This window comes from Cibotium barometz, chromosome 21 (assembly GCF_041138505.1).
Source record: "Cibotium barometz isolate CiBa-2024 chromosome 21, ASM4113850v1, whole genome shotgun sequence".
In the NCBI taxonomy this organism is placed as follows: Eukaryota; Viridiplantae; Streptophyta; class Polypodiopsida; order Cyatheales; family Cibotiaceae; genus Cibotium; species Cibotium barometz.
In genome coordinates this window covers 37,860,880-37,881,055 of record NC_141066.1, presented here as the reverse complement: position 1 = coordinate 37,881,055, position 20,176 = coordinate 37,860,880, and the positions used below count along the sequence as shown (strand labels likewise).

Sequence of the window (20,176 nt, the reverse complement as noted above, 5' to 3'; positions counted from 1 at the left end):
GAAGATGCAACCATGGACACTCCATTACTACAGATACCGGATTGTCACATGCACTCTGCACTAAGTGCATGGTGACAAGATGGCTCATCATCAGAAGTGCAGCATTTGTACAGTTTTAGAACCCAGTAGGATGATATTTGTCGTACGCCGTGACCCCATTGTACATCCTCAGTCCAGGATAAGTCAGGCACGAGCTACGTAGGTCATTCCTCAGCCATAGCGGGTCAGTCAGTCAGTCAAGTCCCTTAACCCACTTGGAGAGAATCATTCATGCATGTAGAGTTAGTAGAAGCCTTAGGGTTTGCATCAGAAAGCACTCTGCATCTTGCATAATATGCATACATATGCCTGTGCATCATTTAGAACATCCCCAAAGCCTTAGGGAATTTACTGGGATTTATCTGGTATTTTTCCCATATTTATTAGTATTTATTTATCATTATTTGCATTATTGGGCATTTATAAATATTAAGTTTATTAAATGACCAACCTCCAGTTAGTATAAATAGGCTTGCCTAGAGCCTCTTTTGCTCATTCAGTCTTCATTGTGCTAAGAGCTCTCCTCTCTCTCTTGCTCTCAGCATAAGACTAATCCATGCCCTAGTGCCCATAAGCTTTCTTCTCCAGCCCTTGAGAAACCCTAGCTTCATTCAGCCCTAGGTGCTTGCATTCAGCCCTGAATTCAGCACTCAGTTCAGGCCCTGATTCAGTCCACAGTTCATCTTCAGTTCAACGCCAGTTTGCAGCCTGTATTCACCTGCGTTTTTGCACAGCCGTACAGCAGCAGTGCTGCGTTTTCTGTCCAGCAGCCTCAGTACCCTGCAGCTTCTGTCCAGCAGCCCCAAGACACCTGTGTTTCAGTCCATCAGCACTCCAGACACCTGCGTTTCTGTCCACAGCAGAAGCCAGCCCTGAAGCAACAGTTTACAACAGTTTCCAGCATTGAAACAGTTGTTTGCATCAGTATCCAGCATTCTCTGCATCCATCAACACATTCAGCAGTCATCTGGTGAAGGTAACTCAGCATTCATATGTGTTTTCAGCATTCTAACAGTGTGTAGAACAGTCCACCTTCTTCTTCTTTGAGCCTCAGGTGTGCAGCCCTTCCTCATGCCCTTGGGAGGAGTGCATAGGCTCGAGATCAAGTCATTGAGGTGTTTCTACAGCAGTGTACAGATCAGCCATACTCCGATCCTCCGAGATCTTGCGTTTGGCTTATCTACAGTCCAAAGTCATTCTATCTAAAGTAATAAAGCAAATACTATCTCGTTATCGGGATAGGGGGCCCTTCAGTGGGTAATTCGGGACCCAATCTGGTGTACAGTGTTCATATCTCTCTCTCATCTCTTTAAAGTTTGAAGTAAATGAAATGGATTGCTAAACTCACGAAACTCAGGATACAGAAGACGGTGTGAGCATATTGTGTGACAGGATCAACCAATACAAAGACTTCCGCTGCATAGCACATTGGTATCAGATTCAGATAGTCCACACACACCGTATCCTAGCGTGGGGGCATCCTCGGATGGTTAGATTGCGTTCCGGCACGACCACCGACTTCAGCATCATGTCTACAGGAGAGAGTACTCATCAGCCGGAAGACGTCTCCCCCGAAGGAGACCTTGCTCTTCCGCCTACAGCAGACACCATAGCTCTTCTAAGAGCTCAGAACCAGCTACTCATGGAGCGTCTCCAACTCTTGGAGGCAGTAGCAGCACGTCCTTCTACACCTCCAGCAGCACCCGACTACATCTCCCTCTTCTTTCAGATGGAACAACAAAGGAGAGAGGACGAGGCCCGAAGGAGAAGAGAAAAAGAAGAAAGACGGGACTATGAGGAAGCCCAACGCAGGATCGACGAAGACCGGCGTCAGGCTGAACTCGCCGCTCGGGAACACCAACGTGAGCTTGATCGAGAACGTATGTTACTCGAACACCAACGGGAAAAGGAGGCCATACACTTGAGGTATCAGCAGCTCTCCTCAGTCTCCCCAGTCATAGGTGTCACCAGCCAGCATCCCGCAGCAGCTTCAACCACCATCATTCGCAGTCAACCGAATTTCAGCAAGTATGATGGTAAGTGTGATCATTCTTCAGTTAATCAATTTGTTCATCAGTTTAATGCACATTTTCCATTAGCTAGGATCACAGATCCACAAGACAAAGTCCACTTAGCGGCTCCCCATCTCACTGGTGAGGCAGTCACTTGGTGGCAGCATTGGTCTAGTATTCATACTGACCAGGCCACAGGTGTCACAGCCTTTGACTGGGACATCTTTGTCCATGACCTGAAGACCAGATTTCTCCCGCCCCAGTACATGACCGGTCTGAAAGACGAGTTCTATGGACTCCGACAGAACGGTTCCCCAGTGCTTCAGTTTTCCGGTAAGGTTATTACTTTAGCACAGCAGTTAGGGTTATCTGAGCAGGCCAAGATGGAGCAATTCATTCGTGGATTGGACTCCAACATTCGGTTCACAGTTCGTAACTTTGAACCAAGTACATATGACCGGGCTCTGACTCTCGCTCAGAACGAAGAAATGAAGCTCAACGGGGGCAAGCCCAAGCAGACATCTCAGTCCAGTACCAAACCCCAACAGCAGCAATCAGCTGCACAGTCAGGGAAAGGTAACGCATCTTCTAAAGATGCTAAGAAGGACAGCAGTAATAGCTCCAGTTCAGGGGGTAAGAAGGATAAAGAACCTAAGAAAACCCCTGATGAAAAGGCTAAAGCAGGCATTACTGGAGGTTATCTTCCTCCAGAGGAGCAAAAGAAGTACCAGTCAGAAAATAGATGTTTTTTCTGTCATATTATAGGGCATGGTAAGAAGGATTGCCACAAATGGCAAGCGGCACAAGCTGCCAAAGCTCCTTCTGCCACAGTTGCCACAGCTTCCCCAGCTCCTCCAGCCCCGCCTACTACCTCAAATGCAGTTCAACTTTTACCTTCCATGCATCCTATACCATCCGTGGTATTTGATGCTAAGCAGGCGGGTGAGAGCAATGCTGCTCAGAAGAGCCTTATCCGAGCTTATGGCTCTGCCCAGGGCCGACAGTTTGTAGTCCTTTTCGATATGGGTAGTTTTGAAGACGCCATCTCTCCCCAGTTGGCTAATAAATTGAACTGCACTTTAGTCCCATATCATCTGGATGTGGACGGGTTTACACCTGGTCTTCGCACCCACATTTCCCAGAAGGCACAGCAGTTTGCCTTTGAAGTTCAGAAGGCCTCATTTCAACGAGATTTCATCGTCTCCCCTTTGTTAGGGTGTGACATGATCTTAGGAATTCAGTGGTTCCGTCAGTATGAGCCTATTCCCGATTGGGGGCAGGACACTTTTACTATTTGTAAAGGTTTTCCTGAGCCTGTCATGATTCGTGGGGATAGAAGCATTCTTGGCATCCCATTGATTTCTCATCTCCAGGCCAGACGAGCTATCCGCAAGGGAGCAGAAGGAGCACTTCTTTATGTTCGTGCTCAAACAGCCCCTCCCTCATTAGTAGCATCCATTACATCTTCAGTCCCTCAGTTAGCAGACCTCCTATCCAGACACCAGGACATTATGCTTAGGGACGATCTCCCACCCAGTCTCCCACCCTCTCGCCTTGAGGACCATCACATTGATTTGGTCCCTGGATCAGACCCTCCTAGCAGGTTTCCCTATCGTCTTTCCAAGACTTTAGAGGGCGAGTTGGAAAAGCAGTTATCTGAGCTTCTCTGAGCCGGATTCATTCGGCCTTCTTCCTCCCCATTTGCTGCACCTATCCTATTTGTCCAAAAGAAGGACAAGTCTGCACGCCTTTGTGTAGACTACAGGGCATTAAACAAACTCACTATCAAGAATAAGTTTCCTATGCCCAGGATAGAGTACATTTTGGAGCGTTTAGACGGTGCTAAGTTTTTCACTAAGATCGACCTCAAGAGTGGTTACCATCAGGTCCGCATTTTTGAAGCTGACATTCCAAAAACAGCTTTCAGGACAGAGCGTGGTCATTACGAGTTCGTAGTCATGCCCTTTGGGCTTACAAATGCACCCGCAACGTTCAATAAGATGATGTCTAGGATTTTCGCAGTCCACATTGGGAAGTGTGTTTTCATATTCCTTGATGACATACTAGTCTTCTCAGCCACTGCGGAGCAGCATGAGAAAGATGTGGAGAAAGTCTTGCAACTTTTGCGAGATAATCAGCTCTACATAAACGCCAAAAAGTCTATCTTTGGTGTTAAGGAAGTTCAGTATTTGGGCTACATCATTGGTTCCGATGGGATTAGACTGGACCCCTCAAAGGTTCAAGAGATCTTAGATTGGGATATTCCTAAGACCGCCCAAGAAATCCGTTCATTCGTAGGTCTTTGTCAGGCCTATAGCACACATGTCCATCAGTTTTCCAACCTTGCAGCACCTCTGACCGACTTGCTCAAGGGGGTGAAGACTCGTAAGCAGAAAGTCTCAGTTACAGGTAAGGCACTTGATGCATTCCGTGCACTCCAGAAAGCTGCCTCAGAAGCACCTGTATTAAAGTTAGCATCATGGGACGAACCTTTCGAGGTCATCACCGATGCCAGCAATGTAGCCATAGGTGCAGTCCTCCAGCAGGACAATAGACCCGTGGCTTATTACAGCAGAAAGTTGGATGTCGCCGAAAAGAATTATTCGGTATATGACAAAGAGCTTTTGGGTGTGATCACAGCGCTTAAACATTGGAAGCCTTTTCTTTATGGACAGGCTTTCACAGTGAAAACAGACCACCAAGCACTTAAGTGGCTTCAGACTATGCCAAGTGCCCAGTGGAGTGATCGACAGGCCAGGTGGAGTCAAATCTTCCAACAGTTTGGAGGTATGATTGAATACATCCCTGGTAAGCATAACCCAGTAGCAGATGCTCTCAGTCGAAAGTCCAGCATCCAGGCAGTTCAAGAAGCTACCATTCTCGAAATCACGGGGAAGGACTTGGATAGTATGAAAGACCAATATGTCGACTCCCCTGAGTTTGGTACTCAGTATAGTTTGGCCCTCACTTCTGAGCCTGGCCACTATTCAGTACAGAACGGTTGGTTGTTCTACAAGAACCGTCTCTGTGTTACTCGAGAAAAGCGTTCCGCTCTTCTCCACGATGCCCATGACTCCTTAGTTGGAGGACATAGGGGTATCAACAGTACCCTCGAGAAATTAGAACGGTCCTTTTATTGGCCAAAGATGAGGCGTGATGTCTATGCACATGTACAAGCCTGTAAGATTTGTCAAAAAGTCAAGGTTCCCCATACAAAGAAGGCAGGTTTACTTCAACCTTTGCCTATCCCCGACGGACCTTTCATCGACATATCTATGGACTTTGTAGGGCCTCTACCAGCATCCACTGGATCCCGTAACACTCAGTGTTTTACCATTGTGGATCGCTTTAGTAAGTTCTGCATGCTCATCCCATGCAAGCATACGGCCACAGCCGAGGACGTAGCCCGTCTGTTTCTCAAGCATTGGTATCCAATTTGTGGTTTGCCTAGCACCATAACATCAGACAGAGATTCCAAGTTTACCTCGCATTTCTGGAGGGCATTATTTGAAAACTTTGGAACTAAGTTGCAGTTGTCTGGGGATGGAAGTCTAGTGCATTCCATCCCCAGACAGATGGCCAGACAGAAATTTATAATCAGTTGGCCTTCGATGTCCTCAAGTCATACTGTCATGACCAGCAGTCCAAATGGGAGCACTATCTTCCATTGGTCCAAGCTATCTTGAACGACACGCATTCATCCAGTGTCGGACGGACTCCATATGAAGCAGCCTTTGGTCGCCGTTTTTCTTCTCTTTCGACGAGAATGGTGTCTCCATCTTTAGAGGCTAATAAAACCACGAAAGCATTTTTCGAGATCATTGAGTCAGTCAAAGACCGCTTGACCAAAGCTCAGGAAGCATATAGCAGACAGGCAAATAAATCTAGACGAGATGTCCACTTCAAGGGAAGGGATTGGGTCTATTTGCGTATCATGAAGCAGAGATTGAAACAAGTGGGCAAACGTTGTCCCAAGCTTTCATTCCGTAGTTTTGGCCCTTTTCCAATAGTTAAGAAGATAAGTGATGTCTCAATGAAGTTAAAGTTGCCTGCCAGTTGGACAATGCATGATGTTTTCCATGTTTCTTGGCTAAAACCATATGTTGGTCCAGAAGTGTTTGATGTTTCAGATGAACAGCAGCCAGACGTGGTAGACGAGGCAGAAGTTATTGAGCCTGAACAGATCCTTCTTCATCGATGGAAGCATGGTTCCGGTCGACGTATTCGTCAGTTCTATACGAAGTTCCGAGATCGAGGCACCCACGAAGCCGTATGGCTCGACAAGGAGTTCTTCCAGGAGTACCCCCAGTTATTGGCGGAGTCAGTAGAAGCCTTAGGGTTTGCATCAGAAAGCACTCTGCATCTTGCATAATATGCATACATATGCCTGTGCATCATTTAGAACATCCCCAAAGCCTTAGGGAATTTACTGGGATTTATCTGGTATTTTTCCCATATTTATTAGTATTTATTTATCATTATTTGCATTATTGGGCATTTATAAATATTAAGTTTATTAAATGACCAACCTCCAGTTAGTATAAATAGGCTTGCCTAGAGCCTCTTTTGCTCATTCAGTCTTCATTGTGCTAAGAGCTCTCCTCTCTCTCTTGCTCTCAGCATAAGACTAATCCATGCCCTAGTGCCCATAAGCTTTCTTCTCCAGCCCTTGAGAAACCCTAGCTTCATTCAGCCCTAGGTGCTTGCATTCAGCCCTGAATTCAGCACTCAGTTCAGGCCCTGATTCAGTCCACAGTTCATCTTCAGTTCAACGCCAGTTTGCAGCCTGTATTCACCTGCGTTTTTGCACAGCCGTACAGCAGCAGTGCTGCGTTTTCTGTCCAGCAGCCTCAGTACCCTGCAGCTTCTGTCCAGCAGCCCCAAGACACCTGTGTTTCAGTCCATCAGCACTCCAGACACCTGCGTTTCTGTCCACAGCAGAAGCCAGCCCTGAAGCAACAGTTTACAACAGTTTCCAGCATTGAAACAGTTGTTTGCATCAGTATCCAGCATTCTCTGCATCATCAACACATTCAGCAGTCATCTGGTGAAGGTAACTCAGCATTCATATGTGTTTTCAGCATTCTAACAGTGTGTAGAACAGTCCACCTTCTTCTTCTTTGAGCCTCAGGTGTGCAGCCCTTCCTCATGCCCTTGGGAGGAGTGCATAGGCTCGAGATCAAGTCATTGAGGTGTTTCTACAGCAGTGTACAGATCAGCCATACTCCGATCCTCCGAGATCTTGCGTTTGGCTTATCTACAGTCCAAAGTCATTCTCTCTAAAGTAATAAAGCAAATACTATCTCGTTATCGGGATAGGGGGCCCTTCAGTGGGTAATTCGGGACCCAATCTGGTGTACAGTGTTCATATCTCTCTCTCATCTCTTTAAAGTTTGAAGTAAATGAAATGGATTGCTAAACTCACGAAACTCAGGATACAGAAGACGGTGTGAGCATATTGTGTGACAGGATCAACCAATACAAAGACTTCCGCTGCATAGCACACGGATATACCTTGGAAAGAGCACTTGCCAACCTGGCAACTCGAAACAAAATGCCACCTTGAACAGCAAAGAAATCTGCTTGGCTCCTGGTATAGAATTATGAGTCTGCGGAAAACATCGCTCCCATCATCCCCCAGCAATAAACAGTGAACACATCACGTCTCAAAAGACCTCGAACAATGAACTTGAAACTCATCCAATCCATAATGTCTGCTACACCAAACATTAGACATGGAACACATCCAATCCATAGCTCCAAAATGAACTTGTCTCGCCACATATTTTACCTACTTGGAACTCTGACACATTGATCCCATGCACCCAAAGTCGGGGCTAGACAGCCCCCTCTTCCGCCCACTAGCCTCCTCTAACTAGAAGCACACGGGGGGGAACTATCTGTATAACTATAGAGGCTGACCATCCAAGTCCTCCCTGGCTGTTGCAACATTGGGGGCACTAGAAGCATCAAAGTCATCATCCTGTATATGATCAATGCCCTTCTTTGAAAACTTGGCCCTGGCATGGGCTTTTCCGTTGTTCTTGCAATCCTTGGCCAAATGACCTTGCTTTCCACAAGAGTAGTAGTGACAACATCAGCCAAATGACCTTGCTTTCCACAAGAGTAGCAGTGACACCGTCCTTTCTTTAAGTGCCTGATCCTGTCCGCTCGGAGGGAGCCTTACATTCTCCTCAGAAACAAGGACAAATTCCTCCTCCAAGAGGGAACCCATATCCACGGCAATAGCATATCAGTGTTTGGGGACTATGCCTTTTTATTGGGTTTTTCATCTTTTTCCCTTGATTTATGGGTCGTGGAGCAACCGGCCAGCTCCTAGCATCCCCATCATCACTTGCAGTATCCAATTCTTGCATTCTTGCACATTGCAATGCTCTTTGCTGGCTATTGCCATTGTAAAAACCTCATGCTATGATAAAGGTAATCTTGTAAACAAGTGCTCACTCTCCTTTTCTCTCCCTCTCTCCTTTGTTTTGCTTCCGCATTGTGTAACTTTATCATGGTATCAGTCGCTTAGGTGCCGACATCCACATCTCGTTCCCTCATCTGCTGAAGTTGGCGTTTTTTGCTGAAAGAGGAAGCCAGTTTTCTCTCCTTCGCTATCTTCTTCATCAACATTTTTTATGTTTCTGCTGGTGTGGGGGCTGCGTTTTTCCAGCCCTGGACAGCACTTAGTGGTCTTCTTCAAGTGTGGAGCACTCCCGACTAGTGGCATTAACAGCCTACCTCTTCTTTGGCGGTTCTACCTATTTCGTGGGTCGCTGTCGGCAAAACCCAAGGGAATGGCAGCCCTAAGGGTCGGATGCCATTTGGGGCATACCAAGTAAGGCCCTCGGGAAAACAGTTCCAAGGGGGGTGGAGCAAGGATGCCATGATCAACCTACCATTGTAGTGTTTAGGGACAGGGCATGAAGGCAAGGGGACAAAGTGGAACAAATGCATAGATCTCAACACCACATTTGGAGTGGAATCAGGGACATGGCAAGGTTTTCAATGAAAAGGTTGCCTAGAAGGAAGGATGATAGGTTTGGGAGTCCATGAAGAGACAAAGAGATGATGACAGTCTAAGGTCAAAGGTTGGAATCCCATCATCAAGTTTAGCGGGAGAGGATGTCATGTGCACAAATGGAATGGCATCAGATAAAGAGTAGGATTAAAGTACTTAGGGCAGCCTTATGACAAAACCAGGACCCTGTCGGCCAGCAACAGAAGCTCACACATGTGAAGGGCGCCTCATTAAATGCAAATGTCATCAGTCATGAGCAGGCTAATAGCATGAAGGAAAAACCGACTAGGATGTGAAGGGCTTATAAAAAGGCTAGGCCAGAATCAGTCCTATTATCTTAGCCCCTTTTGGAGCAGGTCAAGAGTCAATCTATAGATGATTTCAGATTACCTTTTTGGAAGGCCAAAGGTCACAGATTCGTAAAGTCTTTTGTACTTTATAGTATACAAAAAATACAGCTACCTCTCTCTCTTCTCTCTTTGTCTTTGTTGGTGTCTTGCATCAAGGTTCCGATTCAATTACTTAAGGCTGAAAGAAGACACATAGTGCTTCCGCGCATGTGACAGAATGGAGGTGCCCCCATGGAGACTTATTGTAACATGCAGAAGCTTCAGAGAAGATCGGTAACTTAAATTCTCAGAAATCAGCACACTTTTCACGACAGAATTAACGCACAAAACTGAACGAAGATGTGCAGAAAATAGAGAGAGAGAGAGAGAGAGAGAGAGAGAGAGAGAGAGGAGAGGACACAGTATTGGGTCCCAAATACCCTCGGTAGGGCCCCCACCACGGATGGTGTATTTGCTTTATTAGAATGATGTGAATTTGAAAAGAAAATACAGAAAACCTTGACCTTTCTTGGTTGAGAAATCTCTGCCCTTGACCTGCAGTCCTTCACCCCTTTGCTTTAGCAACTCCTTGGCTTGTCTGGCCCTTGTTTGCCTTGGCTCTTGGTGAAATATGAAATAACACAAATGATTCATGGCTCACCTATTTATACTACTTCTAATAAGCAGTCGGCCAGCTATAAATCCGTATCGGCTGTCTTTAATTCTGCCACGACTGATATATAGCATTAAATGCTGAATAAAATCAGAAAAAATGCTGCGCATCTCTGATTTGGCTGGCTAGCACTAGGCGCCTAAGTACAAAGGGTCTAGGCACTGTCTTTAGGCTGTATGGGGACTGGGCAGCCTGTACGGGCTGCCCCAAACTTGCTCTTACAGCCATGATTAGGCTGTACAGCCTGTAGGCTTCCCCTAGCCTGCCCTTAGGGCTGTCCTACAGCCCCTCCTTGGCTGGTGGGTTCAGCCAGGGCCTTCCTGGCCCTCGTGGGGGTGGTTTACCCTATCCCCATGCCCACACAAGGACTTGGGGTAGCCCTATGGGCTGGCCCCTTTTCCTAAATGCAAACCCTAATTGTCTACTCAATGATCTGGCATCCAGTACCATACCAGATACACAGAATCACTGACATCATTCCAGAGGGAGACTCACAGCACGGACTGGCACTATTTCATGTGCAAGACAGTGCACACCTGACCTTGGACTCCTGTGCAGGACAATGCACACCTGACCTCGGACGACTGAGATGGATCCCTAGCTGACTCGTCCGGGACTGGGCTCACATGGACCAGTTTACCATCCCAGGTCCTGCACCTTCTGTATAGATATGTCTACGTGGCATCCAAGTGCCGGATGTACGTGATGCTTATTAGACTGAACAAAACCTTTATTTAGATAATCTTGCAGTTGCCAAGCAATCTCATCCTCCTCCTCCTTGCTAAACTGATAAGGTTGCCAAGAGACGGGATTACTACCAAACAAAAGCTCAATCGCATGATCAACGCCTATTACGTACCTAGTGCTAATCCTCAAGATAAATGGCCTAGTCATAGATTTGTACAATCTTTTGTACTATATAGTATACTAAAAATGCAGCTACCTCTCTCTCTTCTCTCTTTGTCTTTGTTGGTGTCTTGCATCAAGGTTCCTATTCAATTACTTAGGGCTTAAAGAAGACACATCGTGCTTCCGCGCATGTTACAGAACGGAGGCGCCCCCATGGAAACTTATTAGACTGAACAAAACCTTTATTAAGATAATCTTGTAGTTGCCTAGCAATCTCATCCTCCTCCTTCTTGATAAACCGATAAGCTTGGCAAGAGACGGGATTACTACCAAACAAAAGCTCAATCGCAGATCAACGCGTATTACATATTGTAACACGCGGAAGCTCTGGGAGTCTTCTTTCAACCCTAAACACCACTGAGAACATGCTGATGCAAAAACGCAAACAGAAGGGAGAGTAGAGAGAGAGAGAGAGAGAGAGAGAGAGAGAGAGAGAGATATGCTAGAAATTTAGTATATTTCATATAGTACAAAAAGGTACTCTAGTCTACAGCCCTAGGTTGCCTTGCTAAAAAGGTGAACATCACCCAAAACAATTCCTAACTTGGACCCATTCCTTAAAGGAATGAATGATTACAATGAATAGCACACTTGCCCTTTTATAGGCCATTGGACAAATGAAACGTTGGCCGACTGCTCTGCTGGTCGGCCAACCGACTGCTGGTCGGCCAGCCGACTGGGCTTGGTTTTCTCCATTAATGCAGCACTTGCAGCCGCCTTTGCTCTTGTACAGCCGACTCCACTGTCTTGCAGCCGACTGAGCCCTCCAAGTCCTCCAAGCCTTGCTCCAAGTCCAACTTACTAAACAGCACTCTGTGCTCCATCTTCTAGTTCTAATTCTCTTTTTCTTGGCTGCCCCCTCTAGATTAGCTCTGAGAATGTCCATGGCATTTCATGCACATGACATCCCCCTCTGCTAAACTTGATGACGGGATTCCAACCTGTTCTTGGATGACTGTCATCATCCCATTCTATTCCCGAAGTCCCTCTGTCATCCATCCGTCTCTGGCGACCTTTTTCTCTGAACCCCGACCCGGTCTCCAAAACCACTCTCGACTCTGAATAAGATCTATGCATCTGTTCCATCCAGTCCCCAATCCGTTTCTACCCTGACTCTGAACACTGTCTTCATTCCTAAGAAATGAGTCTGGCACTCCTCACATCACCCCTTGGAGGATAATCCTCCCTTGGGACCGTTGCCCGAGAACCTATCTGGCTCATGGAACACCACCAACAAACCTCCTGGGAGCTCTTCCCGATCTTGTGTTCCTTGCCTTGGGCTTCTTATCCGTGTACTTTCCTGTACCTTGGACCTATACACCATCATATGGGACTGAATCAGTGTTTACCTTTGCTGAGCCTGATGCTCTGATACCAATGTAACACGCAGAAGCTCTGGGAGTCTTCTTTCAACCCTAAACACCACTGAGAACATGCTAATGCAAAAACACAGACAGAAGGGAGAGTAGAGAGAGAGAGAGATATGCTAGAAATTTAGTATATTTCATATAGTACAAAAAGGTACTCTAGTCTACATCCCTAGGCTGCCTTGCTAAAAAGGTGAACATCACCCAAAATAGTCCCTAACTTGGACCCATTCCTTAAAGGAATGAATGATTACAATGAATAGCACACTTGCCCTTTTATAGGCCATTGGACAAATGAAACGCTGGCCGACTGCTAGTCGGCCAGCCGACTAGGCTTGGTTTTCTCCATTAATGCAGTGCTTGCAGCCGCCTTTGCTCTTGTACACATACCTAGTGCTAATCCTCAGGATAAATGGCCTAGTCTGGCAGGGTTAAGGGAGCCCTAGGATTAGGAGGAAGCAGGCTAATATAGGGGACTAAGGTTATTATTAATAAATCCATGTGTACTGGCAATTTATAACAGGATGGTTATTTATAGCAACAATGGGTACTATATAAGTGAAACATGGGTTATTATTGTCATAACCTTACTACTCGTCAGAGTTCAGCCAAGACTCCGGCCATGCATGTGGCAAAGCATAGATCGACATGCCGAAGGCTTCTATGGGGCAAACTGGCATGGATCTATGGGAGTCGGACCTTAGCCCCTGGCTCGGGGGTGGTTCGAAGCATTGAACCTACGGTTGGGAGGTCAACTAGCCTGTGCCCCTCTTAGGAGGTTTGTACTAATCACTTGTGTTTTGTGTTTAGGAGATCCGTGGGGGGGTTGTTGGAATCAAGGTATTGCCTATGCACATGTATGTGTGTGTGTGTGTGTGTGTGTGTGTGTGTGTGTGTGTGTGTGAATGCATTTATAAAAAGGGTGTGAACACTTTATGTGTGTAGTTGTGTGTGAGCCCACTCTTAGATGGAGTGGATACGTGTGCATTCAATGTTGGTCTATGAGGTAGATGGACCTCTAGTCCTATATATTGTACCCATCACTCAACTAATATACACACTTGAGTATTGTGTCCATGTTATCCCCTTTAGTATTGTGAGCACGCTCCCTCTCTAACTCTCTCTCTCTCTAGCTTTATTCATATCCACATCATGAATATCTTCTACCCTCCGTAGCCTATCTCCTCACTATGCTCTTTGATTCACGAAGTTGTAACACTTGCTATCACAGCAACCTAAATGCGGAAGGTATCATGATGCACGGAAGAAGGTCTCAGTAAGCATTTCCATTTTTCTTTCCATGGATTAGCAAGAACCAAGCATTCTCTACGCTTTTGTGCTAAGGTTGATTTGATGCATACTCGTTGAAGGTATCTCTCTACGCCATGCCCAAGTGGCAAATGCCAAGGCATGTTGCTTTATTCGAGGATAAAGCATCACAAATGTAACAATGCCTGCACTCTAAACTTTGAATGTGGGATCAAAAAGCTCAACCCTAAAAAAAAAGGTGATTTGCGGGGGTTGGTGTGTGTGTGTGGGGGGGGGGGGGGAGAGAGAGAGAGAAAGAGAGAAATAGCTCTTAGAGATGGTTTTTTTTTTTAATGTTGCAAACATTAGAAATGTTTCATACACGTTTTGTACTGTTTCGTATTTCATGAAACACGTTTCAATGCAACTATATGGTCTAGATGAAACAGATGTGAGCTACAGAAATTTAGCATGGCTGTTATTGATGAGCATGATTACCTACCTAGAGGGCTGCACTTTGGTGTTAAAACTTATCGGGAAAAGTTTTGAAGTCGTAAGCATCAGGAGATGGATGCTTTTCTAATGAAGTGAGCACAAAGGATATTTGCATATCTAAAAGTTACTGGTCCCGCACAATGTTAGTTATGTAAAAAAGTAATATTTTAAAGCCCAAACATGTTGTGAGCAATCCGACCAGATTCTAAGCAGCAGCTAAAGCTATCTTCTTTTGTCCCCCTTTTCCTCATTCTTCTACATTGTGCTACAGCTCACACATCTCACCTTTGTGAGCAGTCTGGAAGTCCAGCAAGAAGCAGCAAATCTGCATACGTCTTCCCTTCAGTTCAGCCAGTGATACATACAGAAGTTTTAGGATTGTCTTGAGAATTCTGTAGTTTTCTTTAGCCACTTTGGCAGGAAGGCTTGTACATCACGCAATCTTTTTTGCAGTCAAGAGTGACTAGGTCTTCCGTATCGATCTTGTCATCGAGCTGTTTTTCTTGTTTGATTTTATCTTGGCAAAAATCTGGTACTTTGGTGACAGAACACAAAGTGCCCACATAGCTTTGTAATCTTTCTGGCCCATCTTCAGGCCCCAGTGTCGTGTCTTGCCCATGACCTCAAAGAAACATACATATTATTATTCTTGCATCCATTCTATCTTGCATTGTGCAGTTGAAGAAGTGATTTATTGAGATCTCTCGGGCCACATTACTAGCATCCCCCCAACCCCCCCCCCCTTCTCCATCTTTTGCACATTAACTTCCTGGAGGACTGTAATCTGCTATCATTAAATTCTTTTCCACCAATAGAAGGATCTCTTCTTTGGGTGGGGGGGCAACTATAATCCACTTTCTAAAAGATAACATTTTGTCTCAAAAGAGAAGTATGTACCGGATATAAGATGAACACTGCACATCCCACCATGACCAAAACAGCCAAAAGGTAATCCCGCCCGGTGTACCGTTTATGCATGATCAACGTTCCCCACACCTACAAGACAGAAAGCTGTATTAATACGGTAATCAGCCACGCAACCTTGTGCACAGTCTTAAACTAAAATAAACAGCAATTACAATCTTACCATCACAGGTATCATCTTTGCACACTTTGCGAGTGTCTGCACTGGAAAGCTCACATACTTCAGTGCCTGCAAAAGAGAGAGAAATGAATGTGATGTGTTCTTGCAAACATAATTTGTAGCACCATATCTAATGGTATACCATGGGAGGAGACACAAGTGTGACTTAAATCAAGTCATGAGTAATGATATGTCATCTTACTTCATATTGGCATGTTGTTGTGAGAATGTTTGAAATGGAAACAGCACCATACTTGTACATAGGTGCCACGGGCGCAATGGCTTTTCTTTGATTCTGCAAAAGGACATAAGTTTTATGCGGGATATACACATACATACATAGGTACCGACCAATGCATGTGTATGTACGCACAGATGCATACATGAGCTGCGTAATGGCAACCCCCGGCATCCACTAGTGAGCCGGCAGGTCCCATTTGCAGGATCAAACAGAATTTAGATGTGCAGTAAAAAAACAATACCTTACCAAGAGAAGGATAACAGAAACTGCAACCGTCAATAGTCGGTTACAAAGAACAATAAATAAAGAGTATCGGAAATACTCTTTCTCGTCTCCATAAGGAACCCTCATGATTTTCTCCTGCAATCAAAAAATCAAAATGCACACGTCTGTATATAATCTTCATTTATTATTCTCCAAAATAAACAATTAAGTGGAGAATTGAGCTGCTATCCAGCACAAGAAGATGCAACAGCATATTTCATTTTTTATACAAATACATTATAAATTGCATGAAGCTCAAAAAATATGCCAGAATTCAAATCACTGTTGTATTTTTTGAAAACATAAAAAACATCTTTTTTTAAAAATATGTTTTGTTTCAACTTGAAGCACACGGATTTAGCAAAAAGTCCATGATTGTTTTGGAACAAAAAAAATACTAATAGAGATAAATACCTGCATCACGCCATAGATGATGAGCGTTGACATGACGCTCAAAACACAAAAGCACATTTTTGAAACTCTGCTTTCCCATAAGAATCTTCCATAGTCCAAAAATGGGCTCATCTTTCTGTTATGTTTCAAAACAAAAAGTTACAGAGATGGGCAGCAATAAAGGTGCAAGAAAAAGCAGCGCAATACCCAGACAGCAAGAAAAAGCTATCGTATGCCTGCAATCAAAGGAAGAAGAAAAAAGCAACCCAGTACCTCGAAATGGAAATCGCAAGAAAAAGCAACCCAATACCTTACCTGGATATCAGGTAGAAGGGAAGAGAGTTGGTCGGAGAATCAAGAAAAAATCGCCCAAGTGCAGATCAAATGTGGGAGTTTTGATGAAGAGAAGAGGCGATCTTGTTGGTTTTCTTTGCCAAGTCGGCATTGAAGATAGAGCCAATTCGCCCAAAAACAAAACGCACATTCTCGTTCTGCACAAAGACATCATTAAGTTATCTTTTTGTTTGAATGTTTATGTTTCTATTTACTGTTGACTTGCAATACCTACCGACTCGTGATGAGGAAATAATTTTTAATGAGAGTAGAACTAAGAAGAAGTTAAAGAACTTTTCTTTAATAGTGAAATTATACCATTTTCCCTTGTATAGCTATAAGCTTCACAAGTGGGATCCACTCTCCCTAGGGTTGATTTTTGACACCCGTCATGCACATTTTTTACCATTTTGAACATAATTAACTTACAAATTTTTTGGAGAGATGTCAAAAATTACATTAAGAAGCTCAAAAACGGATGATTATGGGAAAAGACCGTCAGTTTTGATGGGCAGGGTTGCACGTCAAAAAGCAACCCTACTCCCTACTCTTCTATCTTTGAGTGGACCTCTATTGTGATCTCTTGTGTGGGTGCCGCTGTGTAAAAGTAATGAGTTGTCCATGTGGACAGACTCGGTGGTGTCATGCACGTGAGGACTAGATCGTGTGGCAAGTCTTGTAAGCAGCTAGAGCTTAGAGCAAAGAAAAGAGCATGGTGGAGTGTGAGTGTAAATGTAAGATGAGGTTTCCAAAAGCCAAGTTATCATGACACATGAGGACTCCACTACATTGGAAATCGATGCTCCACCTTCTATATGTAATCACACGAGCTACTATGTTGGAAATCAATGCTCCACCTTTCCACGAGCAGCATCAGTTGGCTCTATATCTTTACACAGACGCAGAAGCGATGGTTGGGCAATGTAGACAATTATGGATAGCGGCCACAGAAGGCCATATAGTCAGAGACAACTAGATATGTCTGCTACATTATCGAATGGGCTACATGCAAGTGTGGACCAATATTCCCATATCGGGCCACACTAGGAATTGAAGGATATCTTCTTATCGGACCCCAAATGGTTATTATCCAAGGCCACACCTTGGTCTACTTTAGATTCCGAATGGTTATTATCCAAAGGCCACACCCTAGTCTACTTCGATCTTCCTCGTTTTTACCACATGTTTCCTAGTTTACCTTGATCTCCCTAGTTTACCCCGATCAATGGTATGGTTAGCCAAGGCCAACCTAATAGAGATGCCTCTGTATAGACACTCTCTCATAGGTGCCTAAGTATAGACACTAGGCACAATCTATTGAGATATCGATCTCAACTAGTGCTGATATTGGTGACATGCCAGGATGATAGCTCCCTACTTTATGTCACTGGCATGGTTGGTGAGATTATGGTACACCAGTGGATGACATGCTATGTGACAGTTACATTTGGATTACTAGAGTATGGCATAGTTATAGCACCAGCTCATATAGTCGAGTTTACACTATGGACCAACCTTTGTATCTTATAGTAGAGAGTACTTTCCCTTATAGTAGAGAGTACTTTGTATCTTATAGTAGAGAGTACTTTCCCTTATAGTAGAGAGTACTTTGTATCTTATAGTAGAGAGTACTTTCCCTTATAGTATATACTCTTATCTCTTTATGTTAATGGTTGTAGAGAAGAGAAGAGAAGAGAAGAAAATTCAACCATCCATCTCTCTTATGTGCTTATCTACTCCTCTCTGTGTGTGTGTGTGTGTGTTTGCTTGTAAGGAGCTCAAGCTCATACTCTCCCCTACATTCAGAGCGTGGGTTCATGTGAAGAGCTCAAGAGGCAAGCAAAGGAAATAATATACGAGTATGTATAATTCAAACTCTTTTCCTTACAACAAGTGCTGAAAATTCACCAAATTCACATGTATCACGTAAGTGAAAAGAGAAGGTGGATCAGCCTTTCATAGTGCATGATGTTTCAGTAGTTCATTCATTTGTTGATAGGGATCGTGGCTCAGAAATAAGCCTTGATGAGGAGTTTGGGATCTTGGCTATTATTACACTAGTGTACAAAGAGCCAAAGCAGTGTTGAGAACACCTGGTAGTGATCCAAGTGTGTGCATGTCTATGAGTGTTAGATATCCAGTGGACAAGTTAAGATATGATGGGTATATAGCCCATCATTATGCTTATATGTTCAAAGCAATACAACATATAGAACCCACATGCTTTGAGGAGGCACTTGGACATAAGCCTTGAGGGAAGATAATATGGATGAAGAGATGGTTCCATTGGATGCAAATGAGACATGGGAGTTAGTGCCTTTGTCTAAAGAAAAGAAGGAAGAAGGCAATTAGATGATGCAAGCGCAAATGGGTCTGTGTGACTAGGTGTTAAAACCCTAAGATCTCTCTACATAATTGTTATGCATAAACATACATAAATCAGGGATAAACTCATCCACCCAACCACCCCCGAGCCCAAGGGATGCACACATGAATTATAAATGAAATACATCATACCTCTACCTTGATATCCCATACCATCAAGAGGTATAACTCCAATCCAATAGCATGTAGCTATAGTGTAAAATGGTAGGTGAGTAGATATAGACCTCTACACAAGAGACCATAGCCTAAGCCTCCAAGCCTCCCTTGAGTGTGCCCCATCATGCCCCTATTATATAGGAGGGCTCTTAAGTGACTCTTGACTCTCCATTTCCCATGTGTGACCCTTGGATGTCTGACCCTAACCTTAACAGGTTAGTCCTAACCAATGCTCCACTAGAGCTTGTTCCCATGCTCACAAGCCTAATGTGGGTTAGCCTCCTAGTATACGCACACATAATGTGCATTTAACATACTTCCCCTCTCTCAAAACATTGCACTCTTGCAATGAAAAAGAAGAAGAACTGCACTGAACAATATCAACTGACTCCCAAGTCGAATCCTCTATTTCCCTATCTTTCCACCTAATTTTAACCTCAGGGATTAGTCAACTAGAAAGTTTTCTTTCCCTGAATTCAAGTACCTTATCAGGTTCATGTGGAACATAGGATAAATCTTCGACTTCAACGAGTTCTTAAGGAGTAACTGTGTAATCCTCACCTCCCAGTTTCCCTTTCAATCTATTGATATAAAAGACTAGATGAACTCTAACATTTGGAGGTAGTTTTAGTTCATACGCAACCGTGCCAATCCGATGTATAAATCGAAATAGACCACAATATCTAGGAGATAAATTCGAGCATTTTCCTATTGACAAAGTTTGAGAATCTTTAGGAACATTAAAATAAACCAACGCTCCTGGTTCAAAAGACCGAGATGAGCGTCCCCTATCAGTATAAAATCATACTCTATCCTGAGCACTCTTGATCCCGAGTTTCAGTCAGCATTTCCTGCATATCTCACAAGAAATCCCTCAATGCATCAAGCTCGATGTCCTTAAGACCGGCATCAATAAGTGCCCTGGGTTGATACCCATACATAAGTATGCATGGACTAAAACCAATAGCCGTATATTTAAAACTGTTATAGGCAAATTCCATCATTGGAAGATATTTTTCCCAATATGATGATTTTTTAGAGATATATGCATGAAGCATATACTCTACAATCTGATTCATACGCTCTGTTTTGCCCATCAGACTACGGATGATCAGAGCAATTCACATTCAAAGTAACTTCCTCCTTGTAAGATAAAGTAGGAAAACATGGCATTATAACAGCAGAAACCAGGGATTCATCGGCGCCCCGATATACCCACAT

At 44.2% G+C, this 20,176-nt stretch overlaps 1 protein-coding gene across 1 annotated transcript in view; it reads right to left on the bottom strand.

Annotated features, from left to right (window-relative positions):
- The window catches only part of LOC147627154 (UDP-galactose/UDP-glucose transporter 5-like), a 71,418-nt gene extending 54,844 nt beyond the window's left edge, over window positions 1-16,574 (bottom strand). Inside the window, exons 1-6 of the mRNA XM_086815777.1 lie at window positions 16,397-16,574; window positions 16,103-16,217; window positions 15,671-15,784; window positions 15,386-15,478; window positions 15,187-15,252; window positions 14,997-15,095 (exon numbers count right to left, since the gene is read on the bottom strand). Of these exons, the coding sequence (XP_086671903.1) occupies window positions 14,997-15,095; window positions 15,187-15,252; window positions 15,386-15,478; window positions 15,671-15,784; window positions 16,103-16,213 (483 nt within the window). The 5' untranslated portion in view covers window positions 16,214-16,217; window positions 16,397-16,574. The remainder of the gene's footprint in view (window positions 1-14,996; window positions 15,096-15,186; window positions 15,253-15,385; window positions 15,479-15,670; window positions 15,785-16,102; window positions 16,218-16,396) is intronic.
- Window positions 16,575-20,176: the final 3,602 nt, after the last annotated feature.